At 47.8% G+C, this 18,035-nt stretch overlaps 1 protein-coding gene across 14 annotated transcripts in view; it reads right to left on the bottom strand.

Moving 5' to 3' along the window:
• The window catches only part of EP400 (E1A binding protein p400), a 133,127-nt gene that overhangs the window by 92,155 nt on the left and 22,937 nt on the right, over positions 1-18,035 (bottom strand). For 8 of the 14 annotated variants that reach the window (XM_037733183.1, XM_037733189.1, XM_037733185.1 and 5 more), the window contains 9 exons: positions 11,039-11,138; positions 9,445-9,552; positions 8,571-8,956; positions 6,700-6,996; positions 5,263-5,448; positions 2,933-3,073; positions 2,323-2,401; positions 1,574-1,623; positions 1,135-1,192 (listed from right to left, as the gene is read on the bottom strand). In XM_037733183.1, the coding sequence (XP_037589111.1) occupies positions 1,135-1,192; positions 1,574-1,623; positions 2,323-2,401; positions 2,933-3,073; positions 5,263-5,448; positions 6,700-6,996; positions 8,571-8,956; positions 9,445-9,552; positions 11,039-11,138 (1,405 nt within the window). The remainder of the gene's footprint in view (positions 1-1,134; positions 1,193-1,573; positions 1,624-2,322; positions 2,402-2,932; positions 3,074-5,262; positions 5,449-6,699; positions 6,997-8,570; positions 8,957-9,444; positions 9,553-11,038; positions 11,139-18,035) is intronic. The other 6 variants (XM_037733184.1, XM_017513609.2, XM_037733187.1 and 3 more) reach the window with 3 other exon arrangements.

Below are 18,035 nucleotides of genomic sequence, written 5' to 3'. Positions count from 1 at the left end.
TGCCCCGGGACAGTAGCTGCAGCTACAGGACCACCTGCCTTGGGAGAGTAGCTGGAGGTACAGGACCACCTGCCTTGGGAGAGTAGCTGGAGGTACAGGACCACCTGCCCTGGGAGAGTAGCTGCAGCTACAGGACCACCTGCCCCGGGAGAGTAGCTGGAGCTACAGGAGCTGCCCAACCCAGGAGAACATCTGAAGCGGAGACTGGGCACAGGACAGAAGAGAGGAGTGGTGGGGCCTAAGAACGCCACCACAATGCCGTAGCAGTGCTGCGCCATGTGCCCCTAGGCTCCTCGCTCATCAGCACCACTGCTGTTTTGTTTCTGTCATACGCAGCAGAACTGAATACCGACAGTTTTATGCCAACAATCTGGCCAAACTCCCTGTTGACTTCCGAATAAAAATCAACAATATCGAAACAGCAATGTTCAAAAATTTGGAAAAGTTAACACACTTCACCAAATCAAGCCAATAAATCCACACTGATGCTGACCAAAGAGCCAAGGGGGAAACTACAGGTCTTACCTGGTACCTGAAAGGAACTGCCACACAGGCCCCAAGAAAGTTTCTCCAAACTCCCTACTCCAGCTCCCCACTCTGTCTCTAAAAATCCAGACTAGTCCTGAGGACTTCTACACCCAGTCCACATGGGTATGGAAACAGGTCACGAGCTGGTGGCCATGGACTGGGCCCGGTCATACACGCCCAGTGCTCAAGTATCTGTTCTCATCTGAATCAGGTGCCAACATCTAAAATTCTCATGACTTTCTCCTTAAACCCCACTGGCTGGCAACCATGGGTCTACCACCGGACATACTAGGGCCACCTCTCAAGGACAAGAACAGGCTTGGCCCTGTGCCATATGAGTACAGGGCCCCAACACTCTCCAAGATGCACCCAAGTTTCCAAACCTCACAAAAGCACATACGACCATTTTGCTCCAGAAAGCATCCCAAATCCTCCACAGACACCAAAAAGTGCTCTCTACACTGAGAGACATCTGGATAAATACAAAGGTTGAACTTTCAACCAGTTGAACATGGCAAGGCTAAAGCCCTTGCAAGTGGCCACAGCTCTGTATGACCTCATCAGCAGCCCTGCAGACAACAAAGACGGCACTATGGGGGGACAGACCTTCGTCATCAGTCAGGGATGTGCTGGCTTTTCTTTTCCTTCCAGACATTCCTGAATCCTGAAAGGAAGAAAAACCACCAGCATGAGATCCAAACACTGAGAATGGGAAACCAAGGCAGAAGAGTCCAGGGGACAGCGGGGAGCCCTGGGGCAAGCTTGCTGGGCTGCCCTCAGCCTCCATTTGGGGTCGGGCGGGGCAGGGCAGTGGTGGTGCGAGGATATGATGGATGCTCACTGTGTTCAGCTGTCCCTGCCAAAGTAACACCCCACATGAGACTAAGGCTAAAACACACCAGTTTATTTTCAAAGTAGGCTGAGTCTATAATGAAAGGGAGTTAACAGTCACAGCCTACAAATTGCTCCACGTAAGAAGGAAAAGGCCCACCCTACTGGAGCTGCTTCCACTCCTCACACAGCACAGTAACAAACCCAAACTTACCAGAGAACTTTCCTGGAATGCATCAAAACCCTTGGGTCTCAGTTCTTTCCCTAGAGAGACAAGGAACACAGTTAGTTTCCGAGGCTCCCCAAGCTTGCCCAGGGCATCTCTGCTTTCCAGGCGGGGCCCCTGCTGCTTCCACCCACGTGCAGGGAAAGGAGGGACACGTAAGTTTCGCCGCCTCCTCCTCCTCGTGACGCAGGGCCGTGGTTTTTACTAACTTGTGGCTCTATGACCTTCAGCAGCAGCCACTTCTCAGCCTCAGTTTCCTCACTGATAACAGGGAAGCACAATGCCCACCCTCCCTGGGGTATCCTCAGAGGCAAATGAAATAGGAATGCTGCCACCATTGGTGCCGGACAGGTCCTAAATGGAGTGGCATATAATAAGTGGAGGCAGCTGCCAAAGAACTATCAAAGGAAGGGTGACAGGGAGGTGTCACACAGCCCGACGCCCAGGGGTCCTCCTGCATGGCAAACGCCTCAGTGAACTCCCCACTCACTCTCCAGGGACTCAACTCCAGTTCTGTGTCCCAGAGTTTATCAACCTGACTCTCACTAACACATCTCAAAAGCACTGAAGCATAAAACTAGGATGGCCACACAAAGAGAAACGTGTCAATCAGGCAGCTGGCCGATGAGCAAATGTCCTGTGAGAAGCCACAGCACCAGGAGACTGCCTGCTGAGAACAGAATCTGAACAAAGTACCACCCAAGCAGTGGTGAGGCTTTTTTGTTTTTTAATCATACCTCTCCTGGAAACTTTCTGTAAATTTAAGGCCTTCTTCCTTTTTTCTTCTAATTCAACTTGGAGTTTTATTTCCACAACCTAAATGCAAAGAATTAAATGAATAAGCATGTTACTAAGGATAGGAATTACAGAGGTTCTGCACAGGAAACACTAAAACACGTAAGCCGGGTTGAATAAGTGTTTTCCAGCTGCATCAGCCCGGTGCTTTCTCATTTATTTCATTCTAATACATCCTGCCCAGGTTCTACTAGGTGGTGAGATAAGAAATAAAATTTCAGGGAAGGAAACAGAGAGCCAACAGCCGCTCTAGAAGTAGCCACGTGTGGTGACTCACACTAACCCTGGAACGACAACCCCAAGAGCCCCTCCAAGGCAGGAAGCACCTCCGAGTGCGGCCACAGCTGAGGTCCATCTCTGTGCAAGACAGACAGAGGCACGTGCTGCCATTCAAAGGCCAGTGAGCAAAAGCCCAGGAAAGTGCGCACACTGCTGGGTCTTTCGGTGCCCGAAAGCCTCCTCAGCAAGGAGCCCGAGGTCCAGCCTCGGGAAGTGGCCTCACCAGCCCCAACAGGCTGATTCTTACGACCCCATGACAACTGCAGCACTCGCCTGTTCAATATTCGACCAAAAGCATTCTATCTCCCGGGCCGTGGAGGCGGCTATCCGCCTCAGTCGGCTCTGCTCTTCCTTCTTCCCTCTTTCTTCACGGAGCTGTTTCTCCTCATGATGGCGCACCACAGTTCTAACAAGCTGGTGAATAAAAGTACAAGAATTGTCATGCTGGAAAAAAAGGGATACCTTATGTAACTTTTTTTACATCTTTTCAGGCTAAAATTACATACAACTCACTGTCAGACACATCCTCATATGCTCTCAGGGTACATCAGGAGAAACAAGAGTACAAGCAAAACCCATCAACCATTTTGCTTGACTTTTCCCGAAAGTGGTTTTTTCCCACTAAATACACATATTTTTCTCAAAACTAAAATATCATATTGTGCTACAATCTTCCTTCCCCATGTAATAGGTGATTAACATCTCTTTATTCAATAAACACAGATCGGGATATCAATTCATGAATGGTACACCATATATAAGAATTACTGGGCTGAGATAATTCACATTTTAAGGCTTTTGCTTTAAATTGCCAAACTGCTTACCCACCAACAGAACCTCAAATGGGTTGTGAGAATTCAGATGAGAAAGCCTCTGGAGCCCTGAGAACACAATGGTTGTCGCCCCTGTGCCCGCTCTAGGGACGGAAATGCACTCAGATGCCGCAAGGACTCTGCACGCAGGCCGTGCTCCCACTCAGCCTCCACCGTAGATCTGGGCTCCTGTCGTCCACGCAGGCCCTGATCAGGGTCGGCTGCTCTGCGGCCTCCCCCATCTGCCCCAGGAGAGGCAGAAGGCACAGGGAAGGGCAGGTCTGGCGGCAGGTGCATTACTTGGCTGTTGAGAAGCAGCCCCAGCCCGTGCCCTGTAGATGCTGCACTGCTCTTCAGTCAACCCCACCAGCTCCCACTCCAGCCTATCAGCCAGCCCCAACCCATCCAGCCCGGCATCCACGTGTCCAGCCTGGCGTCTACACGTCCAGCCTCCTGCCCTGTCCAGCCCTGGTCTACGTGTCCAGCCTGGCGTCTACACGTCCAGCCTCCCGCCCTGTCCAGCCCTGTCTATGTGTCCAGCCTGGCGCCTACACGTCCAGCCTACCGCCCTGTCCAGCCCCCCGCCCTGTCCAGCCCTGGTCTATGTGTCCAGCCTGGCATCTACACTTCCGGCCTCCTGCCCTGTCCAGCCTGGTGTCCACCATGTTCAGGATTACCTTCTTTGTAGAAAGGCTGGTTTAAGGAAGAATCTGGGCTTTTCTGAAATGCCTGTCAATCTGACTTGAGACCCTTGACTCTCAGAACCCCACAGTTCTCACCCTGTGGTCTCAGCTTTTCTCTGCGGTAGAATTCAGGGAAGGGAGTGGAGAGGACAGGGGACACAGGACTGGCCCACAGCCGTAGGAGTACAGAAAATATGAACAAAGAGCCTAGGGCCCAAGAAACAGAGGCCAAGACATGGTGATAAGGAGGACAAAGAAGGCCCGTGGGTCTTCATACAGTGAAAGCACAGCTGTTTCCCCCTGAGGCCTGAGGTTTCTAGAAATCTACCACTTGTTCTTACTTTTCTAGTATCAGCAGTAAGGCGTTCAGAGAGTCTCCCAAGGACTCTGCACCTAATTTGGCAACAGTTAGGGGAAAACAAATTCTCAGCTGGAGCTAGAGAGAGAGGTAGACCAGGAGTCCAGGAGTCTGAAGAGCAAGAGCCGGTGTGGGCAGGCAGGAAAGCCTGCGACAGTCCCTTGCTGCCCCTCGACTGGCACCAGGCGCTTTCTAACTCTTAGCCTCTCAGCTCCCTAAACAGCTCCAGTCACCAGCCCGGACCTGTGGCACCGGAGGTACCCTAACTCCAACTGCCAGACAAAGCCAGGCAACAGAAGGAAGCTAAATCCATACCAGTGCTGCAGTGGGGGAGCACAGGCCTGATCCCAACCATGCATGCTGGGCTCTGAACACACCATCTCCGAGACCAAGTATACAGCACAGTTCTTCTCCAAACAACAGAGAAGTATCCTTCCCAGGCTTCACAAGTCAAGGCCTTTAGATGAGTCTGCCGGGCACGGTGGCTCATGCCTGCAATCCCAGCACTCTGAGTGGCCAAGGCGATCAATCACTTAAGCCCAGGTCAAGACCAGCCTGAGTAAAACGGCAAAAGCCTATCTCTACAAAAAACACAAAAATTAGCTGGGCATTCCAGCATGGGCAACAGAGCAAGATCCTATCTGAAAAAACAAAAAAGAGTGGGTCTGGAGTCCTGCCCATCATTGACAGCACTGCAAACTCCGACCCCACTCATGCGCACAGCACGGCAGCCGCTGCATGTCAACCCACCTTCTTCGCAGCAGCCACCTTCCACCTCCTCTCCTGGGCAAAGTCTGTGGCCATCCACTGCATCTCCTCCAGCAGATAGTCCCAGTGGGATTTGGGACGAGGGGCCTCCTGCAGCTTTGGCAGACGCCTCTGGGACCACAGACCTGCTTTCCTCAGCTCCGCAATGCGCTGATGCACCTGGTTCTCCTGTGGGTGATACATGGTGGATCGTGGAGTCGGCATGTGATCAGTGTGTTCCACCAACTCAGACCCCAGAAATCTGAAGCCCTACTGCGTAAAAGGCTCACTTAGGCACTAAGGAAGAGGGAAAGCTCAGGTCCCAGTTTAATATCAAAGGTAAGACTCGGACACAAAGGTCAAAGTGGTTCTAGAAGAGGTCTAGGAGCATGTGACCCTCCCAGGAGCCTTAGAAGAAGCTGGAGCAATAATCCTGTCCCACCTCCATAAAACAGGCTAAAACTTTAAAACCTCATGCTTCTACCAAAGTATTTACAAGGGAAACCATATGATGCCTGGAATTTGCTTCTGAATAATCTGGAAGGGAGTGGAATGGACGAAATGAGACTAGCTGCATATTGATCACTATGATAAAATCAGATAATGGGGAACATGGGGTTTGTGACACTCTATTTTGATACACGTTTCTTTTAATTCCCCGAATGCAGCGGAACAAAACAAACGCTTAGTCATCCAACCCAAAGGAAGTGCTAAGGGCTAGGCAGTGACTCTCAAGGACAGGGCTGCAGACCAGGGGCTTCAGGAGCATCACAGCCTGCAAGGCAGCAGTGCTCACGCCTGTCCCTCTTAGCCTCACCCCAACATATCAAGCTCTCCCACCCCTCGTCTACAGCCTCTATGAAAGCAGCTCAAGACTACAGACTTTACCACAAAAAAAAAAAAAAAAAAATTTATCCCAAAAAAAAAAAAAAAAAAAAAAAAAAAACAGACTTTCTCCATGAGTCTGCTTCCAACAGAAAAGGTTAACCCTTGGTTTTCGACTTGTCTCCGCACTTCCCAAGCCATGGTTAACTGGCCAGGCATTCAGTTTCATGCTATCACATTCTTGACAATTCAAACCAAATGTGTGGCTGGGCCTGGTGGCTCACGCCTGTAATCCTAGCACTTTGGGAGGCCAAGGCAGGCTGATCATAAGGTCAAGAGATTAAGGCCATCCTGGCCAACACAGCAAAACCCCATCTCTACTAAAAATACAAAAATTAGCCAGGTGTAGTGGCGGGCACCTGTAATCCCAGCTACTCAGGAGGCTGATGCAGGAGGATCACCTGAACCCAGGAAGCAGAGGTTGCAGTGAGCTAAGAGAATACCACTGCATTCCAGCCTGGGCAACAAGAGCAAAACTCCACCTCAAAAAACAAACAAAAACAAATGTGCTTCACTAACTGGAGTACATCTTACAACTTTCTTAAGCATGCTTACCAGAGTGATTTGTTCTGTCAGCGTATCCTGAGAACTGTCTTGGGACGAGGTGGCATTCTGAGCAGGGCTCTGTGGTTTGGAGGGGGCAGATGCCGCCACCCCTGCGGTCCGGGAAGTGACTGGAGACAGTGCCTTGTTGGTTGCTGAGGAGGGTCTGTTTATTGGAGAGGACCGAGCAGGGGAGGGTCCTGGGCCAGAGCCACTCACAGGTGCAAGGGACGAGGTAGAGGAGGAGGTGGGCAGAGGCCGTGGGCAGGGTGTGGCAGGGTCCACAGAGAGCCTTGTCGATGCCACTGTCTAACAGGCAGAGCACAAGTGGAGCAAGGTGAAGACAAGATGTCAGGACAGGCCATGGTGCCAAACACCAGAGCACCCACAGCACCAGAGACATGCGCTGCCAGTACCTTCCTCTCCACAGCAACGCGAGCAAACAAATCACATCACATCCACAGCCCAACATTAATGTGTCCACACAAAAAAAAAACCACATCCTTCTACTTCCCCAAAATCTAAAAGAGTTTTCGTTATCAACTACCTTTAAGCCATGCCCAGTGTTCATGCCTGTAATACTAACGCTTTGGGAGGCTGAGGTGGGAGGACTGCTTAAGCCCAGGAGTTTGAGATGAGACTGGGCAACAAAGACCCCGTCTCTACAAAAAAATTAAAAATCAGCCAGGTGTGGTGGCATGTGCCTTTGATCACAGCTACATGGGAGGCGAGGTGGCAGGACTGCTTGAGCTTGGGAGGCTGAGGCTGGAGTGAGGCGCAACAGAGCAAGACCCTGTCTCTTAAAAAAAGAAGAAAAAGCAAATTCAATGTGCTTCTCTTCTGGCAGAAAAGCTGCAAGGGTTTAAAAGCCCTCCTTAGGCCGGGTGCAGTGGTTCACGCCTGTAATCCCAACACTTTGGGAGGCCAAGGTGGGCGGATCACCTGAAGTCGGGAGTTTGAGACCAGCCTGACCAACGTGGAGAAACCCTGTCTCTACTAAAAATACAAAATTCGCCAGGTGCGGTGGAGCATGCTTGTAATCCCGGCTACTCAAGAGGCTGAGGCAGGAGGATCGCTTGAACGCAGGAGGGGAGATTGCAGTGAGCTGAGATTGCACCATTGCACTCCAGCCTGGGTGACGGAGTGAGACTCCATCTCAAAAAAAAAAAATAGTAATAACAGAGAACTATCATTATTGTCACTCTCAGTACCAGGGCCCTCTCCCTACTCACCAATATGCTGTGCGAAGGGCATGGTGTCATTTATCTCTTTAATCTGCCCAGTAACTCAGGTAGGTGGCAGCGACCCATTCTACCAGTGTGGAGACAAATACTCAGAGGTTCTGGGGCTGGCCACAGGTAACATGGTGGTGAAGTGACGAGCAGGGCTTGACCCTAGCTCCCTGTGAGTGCAAAACCACGACGCAAACCACCCACCAGATATGCTGGGTGCCTGCCTTGCTGCTTTGGGGATGCTGTGTGCTCTGAACTCAAAAGCTTCCCAAGTAGCTGGGACTACAGGTGTGTGGCACCACACCTGGCTAATTTTTGTATCTTTAGTAGAGACGGGGTTTTGCCATGATGGCCAGGCTGGTCTCAAACTCCTGACCTCAGGTGATCCACCTGCCTCAGCCTCCCAAAGTGCTAGGATTACAGGCGTGAGCCACCATGCCCGGCCCAGTTCTCTACTATTTTAATGAAGATAATATTACAGAGCCAAATAAAACTATATTGTGGTACTGAATTAACTAACTGTTCTAAAGTGGGGGAGCAAGCTACTAAGAGAAAATACACAAATGATAGTGTGGTGGGATACCCTGTCTAACACACAGGCAGCCAGCCAATCTTGCAAACCATTTTTTTTTCCTGTATCTCTTCTCATACCTGTGGCAGGGACGAAAGCTGAGAGGCCTGCACCTGCGCCTTCCCAGACGTGGGAACGTGGAGGGCCAGCTGTGCTGGCTGTGAGGGAGGGACGGGGAGCTGGCTGGTGGGGGGTGCAGGGATGGGAACACTGGGCTGCTGAGTCTTCACCGGGATTTGGAGCTGTGTCTGGGCCTCCACCCCTTGCGGCTGCTGTGCAAACTGCAGCGCAGAGGAGAGGGCTGTGGTGGGAACGCCAGCTGGGGGCAGCCTCCCAGGCAGCTGAGGCAGTGGAGTGTGCAAGCTGGCGGCGTTCTGCACAGGAGGCCCCGTGGAGGGGTCGTACTGTTGCTGACTCTGCCTCTGTCCAGTGAGCTGTGCAGCCTGTGGCGTGGGGGGCATCCCTCCTGCAAAATAAGAAAAGTGCCAAGAGCACTGATTCCCAAGTGTGGCAGCTTTTACCAATGAGTCACAAGGAGATGTCTGACACCCGGTGCTTGTCCAAGACCCGCCGCACTCACACAGGAGGTTGGCCACAACTGAGCACACACAAAAGGAAAGAGAGGCACTTGACCTTTGCAAGTCAGCTTCAAGCAAAACAAGCACCAGATCACTGCAGGGCACCCCCATGACAGCAGCAATTAGAAAAAACACAGGAGTAAAAACTGTTGAAAGACACAATGACAATGCGGCATGTGGCTCCCATTAGTGTGGCAAGAACATGTCTTCAGGGGGTTTGCATAGGGTATCAACTGGGACTCAGAAGGATCCCAATTTCAGGCACCCACTGCAAACACGCTACCTCCACTGCCCAAGTTTGCGTCTGGTGCTGGTTTCTGGAACCGCAGTGCACTGACTGCTCCTAGCTGGGAGCGGCTCTGCTGCTGGGCCTTACCTTGTGCAGTCGGCATTAGCTGCTGAAGAGGAACGCCTGCATCCGCCCCCGGGTGCTGGAAAACTACCCCTTGGTGACCCACGTCAAGGCGAGGCCTCTTAGACTGCTCTAGAATAATTTTCAAAAAAGGTGCAGTTTGATGTAAAAATAAAACCAGAGAAATAGTAGAGAAAAACATGTGTGTCTTTATCATCTTTGAACAGGGAAGCCTTTCTAACCACAAACTAAAATCCAGAAGCCATAAGAGATAAGGCTGATGAACACAATTTCTTATTAAAATGTTGCCAAATAAGAAAAAGCATCATTAAAAGGCCAAGGACAAGCAACAACCTGACAGGCAACACTGCAACACGTGTGATGGACAGAGGTAGACTAGCTCAGCACTCGGAAACCACAGGCAAACATGAGAAGCGTCACAAACAGATGGATGAGATGGGCAGGGCGTGGAGAGCGGGCAGAGGGGCAGATGCACAAATGCCCAAGACACAGGGAACGATGCTGCACAGTGTGCTCAAAGCTAAAGAAACCCATATCAAAACGACAGAGTTTCCACCCATCATATCAACGAGCATTAAAAGACTTATACCTAACAAAATCATCAAAATGTGAAAGAACCAGAAATTGCGGATGGCAGTGAAAGCTGGCCCTGTCCTTTTGGTGGGCAACTAAGCACCATCATTAGCTAACTATACCTGTGCTTTGATCTAGCAATTTCATTTCTAGGAGTTTTTCCTTTAGCTATATTGGCAAACAGTTGGGCATGGTAGCTCATGCCTACAATCCCAGCAGTTTGGGAGGCTGAGACGAGAGGATCACTTGAGCCCAGGAGTTCAAGACCAGCCGAGGCAACATAGTGGGACTCTGACTGTACCTAAAATACTGTAGTATCAGCTACTCAGGTTGGGGCATCAGCTTAGCCCGAGCCTGGAAGGTAGAGGCTGCAGTGAGCCATGATGATGCCATTGCATTCCAGCCTGGGTAAGCCGGATCCTATCTCAAAAAATAAATAAATAGATAGATAGATAGACAGACTGACAAACATGTAGGAAAAAGAGAAGACTACATGTTCAGTCCTCAGTTCACTGTAACAGACAAAAGGTGGCGCTAACAGATGAACACTGACAAGGATCTGACTGATAAAGAACCAACCATCCCACTGAGAGAGCAGTTATGACTTGAAGAGATGGCCTCTTCAGTTAATATTCTTAGACATAACAACATATATACGTTTTAGTCTTTTACACAAAAATATATTGTTTATTATTCGAAAAAAAAAATCAGCTTAAAAAATATGACAACTTCAGAAAGCAGATGATTTTTTGTTTAATCACACCATGGTGGCTCAAGAGCCTACAAATGCACACAGAAAACCAAGACGGAATGCTCCTGCCCAACTGAAAAATTTCTCACTTCAGGACACAGAAAAATTCACAGAAACATCGTTCAGTTCATAATCACTGAAAGAAAAATTAATTTTCAAAGTAAAAAGAAACCAAGTTTAGCAACTGCTCTTCAGAAACTTGTGGCAACTCCACCTCAAAGCCCGAGGAGAGGGGTGTGCTCCTGAGGCCACGCTAGCCGTGCCCTGACGTACCTGCCACACCTGCGGGGGGCATCGCCTGCTGCCTCTTAAACAGATCCGCCTCTACTGTGCTTCCGGCCCCTGCTACCAGGCTCCCTGCGAGGGCTTGCTGCTGGGAAAAAAGATGAAAAAAAAATGAGATTTTGATCACTGAAGCCCATTACAAGAATAAACCCAAACTATCATAATTATCCCAAACAACAACCTCATTCCTTTTTAATAACAGAAATGTTATCTACCCCATGTCTTTAAATATACATCTGTAATGTATACTTATGTATAATAAACAATTAAAAGTTCTAACTTACCTCTAGAGGAAAAAAGACTTGTAAAAGATGTATTATTCTGGTTTTAATGGAATTTCAAATCAATGCAAACTTACAGTTCTTGGGAACCTAATTAGCTTTGCATATTGGATGACAACAGAAGGGCTAACGCTGGGAAACATGAGTTTCAGTTCTGAGACGAAGCTCAGCCGACCCGATCAGTCACACTGCCCAGCATAACCTCACATCCAAAAACATCAACTAATAAAAAGGCTGAATTGTCTTTCTACTGAAAAATGACATTAAAGCCCCAATTAATAACTATCTAATTAACTTGGATCTTTAAAATGATGTTTTTATAGCTAGCATCCTACTTGATATATAAATATGAGACATATAGAGATATAAATAGTAGACGTTATTTAAAATGTTTAAAGTAAAAAAAGTCATCACTAGGCGTGGTGGCTTATGCCTGTAATCCCAACACTTTGGGAGGCTAAGGTGGGAGGATCACTTGAGGCCAGGAGTTCAAAACCAGCCTGGGCAACACAGTGAGATCCTGTCTCTACAAAAAAATAAAAATTTAAAAAGTAGCTAGACATGGTGATGCACACCTGCAGTCTGAGCTACTCAGGAGTCTGAGGCAGGAGGATCACTTGAGCCCAGGAGTTTGAAGCTGCAGTCATCTAGGACTGTGTACTGCACTCTGCCTTCCAGCCTGGGCAACAGAGCAAGACCCCATCTTTAAAAAAAATAATAAAATGAAAGAAGGCAATCTGAAAAAGTGACATGCTACATGATCTTAATTCTATGACGTCTTGGAAAAGGCAAAACTAGAGAGACAACAAAAAGATGAGTGGTTGCCTGGTGCAAAGTGGCGGGGGGAGGTGAACAGGCAGAGCATGGGAATTTTTAGGGAGCGAAACTATAGTACTATGCTAATGACATGGCACTGGAGGTTCACCAAGTGCAACAAATGCACCATCTGGTGGGTGACACAGACATAAGGGAGGCTGCGCACGTCGGGGGGCGTGCGGTATGTAAAAAATGTGTTACTTCCTCTTAATTCTGCTGTGAACCTAAAGCTGCTCTTACAAAATCATCTTTTTAAAAAGTTTACATGAGAAGCTATTGGCATGTTATTTTACAAAGACAGAAACTAGCCAACTCTGGGTCAGCACAGACTTAACCCTAGCTCTTTTCCATCTGGTTGCCATCCTTGAAGTTACAGTAAATGTGAAGGATTTAATTACTAGTCGTTAAATTATTCCTTAAATCACTCAATTATATTCACTCTACTTAGTGAATATACATATTTTACATTTTAAATGTAAAAGTTACAGATACCTAAACAAAGTATTCAGTGAGAGGGAGCTATCTGAACCAACTGGCACACAGGGGCCACCGCACAGCCACCACCAGCCATGCCACAGACTGTACTCACACGGGAAAAGGCTTAGGAAGAGCTACTAAAAGGAAAAATCTGCCACAATACAGCATATGTAGCAGGATGGCACTGCCATTTACATTTAACCAAGATGGGGAAGGAAAGCAGACAAAAGGGACAGAGGGGACAGACACAGAGAGGGAGGGAAGAAAGGACAGATGCTTTGGAAACAATGTCCTGGAGTGGTCAGCTCTGGGGCAGCACCACAGGAGACACGATTTGAGTGTGTACATTTCTGTATTTTCCAAATGTTCTATAATGAGCATGGATGGCTAACATAATTTTTAAAAAGAATATTTTTTAATAAAAGAATCTGACAAAAGCCTCTGTGTCCAGTAATGGCTGAGTACTTCCTATCAGGTCAAACAAAATCCAAATAACCATCAACTCTAGATGAAATACAAAAAAATATGAAAAGGTGGGCAGATGATACAGGAAGGGAAATGATACTTGCACGAAGGGAACAAAACACGGCAAGGCTTCCAGTTTCATGGCATTTGGCACGAGGGCAGCCCCAGTCTGTGCTCAATGGAGCAGCTCAAACCCAAAGACATACAGCATCTCACCGGCTTGAACAAGAAGACAAAGAGCAGGAGACAGCTAGAAAAGGAGGCCCCAACTCTCTCCCTAACCTCCACCTACATCATGCACACAAAAAACAGAATCCAAGCAAAGGCCCAAGTATAGAACTGAGTCTTCAGGTACCTCCTACCACAAAGGAGAAAGACTACGCGGTTTGTTTTTTCAGAAATGAAGTCTAACTTTGTCACCCAGGCTGTAGTGCAATGGTGCGATGTCAGCTCACTGCAACCTGTCTCCCTGGTTCAAGCAATTCTCCTGCCTCAGCCTCCAAAGGAGCTGGGACTACAGGCACCCGCCACCACGCCTGGCTAATTTTTGAATTTTTAGGAGAGATGGGATTTCACCATATTGGCCAGGCTGGTCTCGAACTCCTGACCTTGGCATCCACCCGCCTCAGCCTCCCAAAGTGTTGGGATTACAGGCGTGAATCACTGCGCCTGGCCAGTGTGTGCAGTTTTAATTCAATAAAGTTAACTAAGTGTTAAAGCAAATCAATACTTTTCAGAAGAATATAACAGAACCCAGGGTTTCTACATGCCATGCACAATTGCCCAAAATCCAATTCAAAATTACAAAATTACTCCAAAATACAAACAAAAAACATGAGCCATATTCAGAAACCAACCTCTAGATGACCCACGTACTAGAATAAGCAGGCAAGAATCTTTTATTTTTATTTTTATTTTTTTTTTTGAGACAGAATCTTGCACTGTTGCCCAGGCTGTAGTGCAGTGGTGCAATCTCGGCTCACTGCAATTTCCACCTCCTGGATTCAAGCAGTTCTCTTGCCGCAGCCTCCCGGTAGCTGGGGCTATAGGCGTTTGCCACCACGCCCAGGTAATTTTTGTATTTTTAGCACAGATAGGGTTTTACCATGTTGGTCGGGCTGGTCTCGATCTCCTGACCTCGTGATCCACCCGCCTCGGCCTCCCAAAGTGCTGGGTTTACAGATGTGAGCCACCGCACCTGGCCGCAAGAATCTTAAAGTGACGTTAATACATATGCCCAAGGACACCGGGTGCAGTGGCTCACGTCTGTAATCCCAGCACTTTGGGGGGCAGAGGAGGGCGGATTACAAGGTCAAGACATTGTGATCATCCTGGCCAACATGGTGAAACCCCGTCTCTTACTAAAAACACAAAAATTAGCCGGACATGGTGGCATGTCCCTGTAGTCCCAGCTAATCAGGAAGCTGAGGCGGAAAAATCACTTGAATCTGGGAGGCGGACGTTGCAGTGAGCCAAGATTGCACCACTGTGCTCCAGTCTGGTGACAGAGCAAGACTCCAACTCAAAAAAAAAAAAATATATATATATATATATATATATATATATGCATGCCTAAGGACATAAAAAAATATATACTGCAATAAAGAACAAGAAAAAATCTTGACAAAAAAACAAACTATTAAAATAGAGAGCCAAATGGAGATTCTAGAAGTGAAAAATGCAACATCTGAAATTTAAAAATTCATTGGATAGGTGTAACATCAGTGTGGACATGTTAAAAAATCAGGCGGGGTACAGTGGCTCACACCTATAATCCCAGCACTTTGGAAGGTCAAGGTGAGAGGATTGCTTGAGGTCAGGAGTTCAAGACCAGCCTGGGCAATACATTGAGACCTCGTCTCCAAAAAAAAAAAAAAAAAAAAATTAAATTGACCAGGCGCAGTGGCTGATGCCTGTATTCCCAGCATTTTGGGAGGCCAAGGTGCACAGATCACTTGAGCTCAGGAGTTTAAGACTAGCCTGACCAACATGGCGAAACCTCATCTCTACAAAAATACAAAAATTAGCTGGGCGTGGTGGCATATGCCCGTAATCCTAGCTACTTGGGAGGCTGGGATGGGAGGACCACTTCAGCCCTGGAGGTTGAGGTTGCAGTGAGCCAAGACAGTGCCACTGCACTCCAACCTGATCTCAAAAAAAAGAGTTAAAAAATCAGTGAGCCTGAAAACAGATTCTTGAGAGGGAAGAACCAAGTGAAGGACCTGACTTTAGGACACAGCCCAAGACTCCAGAACCAGGACAGCACCATGCGGTGCCATGCTGGCATGAGGAACAACACACAGATAAAAAGAACTGAGCCACGCACCGAGAATCAGACTCACACCCACACATTCACACAATGTTCCAAAGCCTCCAAAGCAATCCAATGGGAAACAGAAAGTTTTCAACAAATGGTGCTAGAAAACTGGATATCTACATGAAAACACAGACACAACGGACTTGAGTAAAATGAGACACTGTTCAAGATGCACTGGCAGGGAGGACTGTGTGCTCCTTTGACTGCTCCCAGCTGTGGCTGACACTCAGGCTGCTTCCCAGAGGACTCAGGGTGCACAGGTCTTACTGCCCCTCTACAGAAGACACAGGAACCCTTCCAGGCATGGCGGATACTCAGCCTTGGTTTTCAAAATGACTTTTAGTTTTATCTTATTCTGTCTCCATGAAGGTATTATTGGTAAAGATACTCGTCTTTAAAATACAACCTTGTTTTGATCAAAAACCATTATTACAATTCTTTAAAAAAGAGAAATTCCCACAAAGAAAAAATACTCTGAAAGAAATTTAATTCCGGGTGTCCATTTGGGAGAGACAACACAACAGAGCTTATCCATGGAAGACCTACTGTAACCTACAGGGAGCCTGGAAATGACACCAGGCAAAAGCAGCGGGAGAAAGCTCACGAAACATCTGCCGTGAAAAGGACAGACCGAGGGTATTCCGAAGGGAGAAATTAAAACCAGTAGTAGCTGGCAGCTACCAGGAGGAAAATTTCCACCCGATTTAAAAAACAAACAAATGAACTATAAAGCCAGGTGCGGTGGCTCATGCCTCATGCCTATAATTCCAGCACTGTGGGAGGCTGAGGCAGGAGAACTGCTTGAGCCCAAGAGTTCAAGACTAGCCTAGGCAACAAAGTGAGACCTTCATTTACACAAAAAAGTCAAAATATTGGCCAGGCGCTTTCGGAGGCTGAGGCAAGCGGATCACCTGAGGTCAGGAATTCGAGACCGGCCTGGCCAACATAGTAAAACCTAGCCTCTACTAAAAACACAAAAATTAGCCGAGCCTGGTGGCATGCGCCTATAATATCAGCTACCCAGGAGGCTGAGGCAGGAGAATCGCTGGAATCCAGGAGGCAAAGGCTGCAGTGAGCAGAGATGGCGCCACTGCACTCCAGCCTGAGCGACAGAGCAAGACTCCAACTCAAAAAAACAAAAAATCAGTTGGGCATGGTGGTACATGCCTGTGCTCACACCTGGCTCAGGAGGCTGAGCCAGGTGGTTCCCTTGAGCCCACTAAGGTCAAGGCTGCATCGAGCCACATTCCCACACTGCACTCCCGCCGAGGTGACAGGACAAGACTCTGTCTCAAAAAGAAAAAACAAAAGAAAGTATAAACTTAAGACTGAGTGCCCAGTCACTGAAAGGACAGAATGGAGTCAAGGAAGCAGACAATGAGTACCTAAAAAGGTCACACTTGGCCAGGCACAGTGGTTCACATCTATAACCCCAGCACTTTGGGAGACCAAGACAAGAGGATCACCAGAGGCCCGAAAATCAAGACTAGTCTAGGCAATATACACAACCCCGTCTCTACAAAATACAAAAAATTAGCCAGGCATGGTGATGTGCACCTGCAGTTCTAGCTACCTGGGAGGCTGAGGTGGGAGGATGGCTTAAGCCCAGGAACTCAAGGTTACAGTGAGCGATGACGGTGCCACTGCACTCCAGCCTGGGCAACAAAATGAGACCCTGTCTCTACGGGGAAAAAACAGTAATTTTTTTTTTCTTTTGAGACAAAGTCTCACTCTGTCACCCAGGCTGGAGTACAGTGGTGCGATCTCAGCTCACTGCAACCTCTGTCTCTCAGGTTCAAAACATTCTCCTGCCTCAGCCTCTTGAGTCACTGGAATTACAGGCGCGCACCACCACGCCCGACTAATTTTTGTATTTTTAGTTGAGATGGTGTTTCACCATGTTGGTCAGGCTGGTCTTGAACCCCTGGCCTCATGATCCACCCACCTCAGCCTCCCAAAGCGCTGGTATTACAGGCACAAGCCACTGCGTCTGGCCCAAAAATGGTAATACTTTTAAGTGAAGAGGAGTAGGTGAACAGAAGTCTCTCTTAATTCAAGCTTCTAAAGGAAGTCTCCCAGGCTTAACCTTGGATAAGGATCTGAGGAAAGCGCAAACACAAAAACATTCATGCTTTCTTTTTTGAAAGGATGTATATTAAAACAAGATTTCACTTTATACCTACACACTTTCTTTTCTATTGAGACAGGGTCCCGCTCTGTTGCCCAGAACAGTCTTGAATTCCTGGGCTCAAGTAATCTCCCTGCCTCGGTCCTCCCAAAGTGCTGGGACTACCACCGTGAGCCACTGTGGTGGCCCCTATAAACTTTTAACCATACACATAAAAATACGAACACAAATATAACAGAAACAACAGTTGGCTTAGGATCACAAAACCATAAATAATTATTCATTTTTTTCTAACATTATAATCACTGAAGAAAATGCTCCAATCAGGAGGGTTTCATAAGACATAAATAACCATAATAACATTAGTACTATTTTGTATACTATAACTGCACTCAACACCACCACAAAACCTTCAGAAAACAAAGAGAAATACATGCAATGCTGAGTACTCTGGATTTATTTCTGGAGTTTAACTGGCATACTGGCATAGATTAGTATTAT

Source organism: Cebus imitator, unplaced genomic scaffold (assembly GCF_001604975.1).
Source record: "Cebus imitator isolate Cc_AM_T3 unplaced genomic scaffold, Cebus_imitator-1.0 Scaffold497, whole genome shotgun sequence".
In the NCBI taxonomy this organism is placed as follows: domain Eukaryota; kingdom Metazoa; phylum Chordata; class Mammalia; order Primates; family Cebidae; genus Cebus; species Cebus imitator.
The sequence above is the reverse complement of the archived record's forward strand: the minus strand, read 5'-3'. Positions and strand labels throughout refer to the sequence as shown.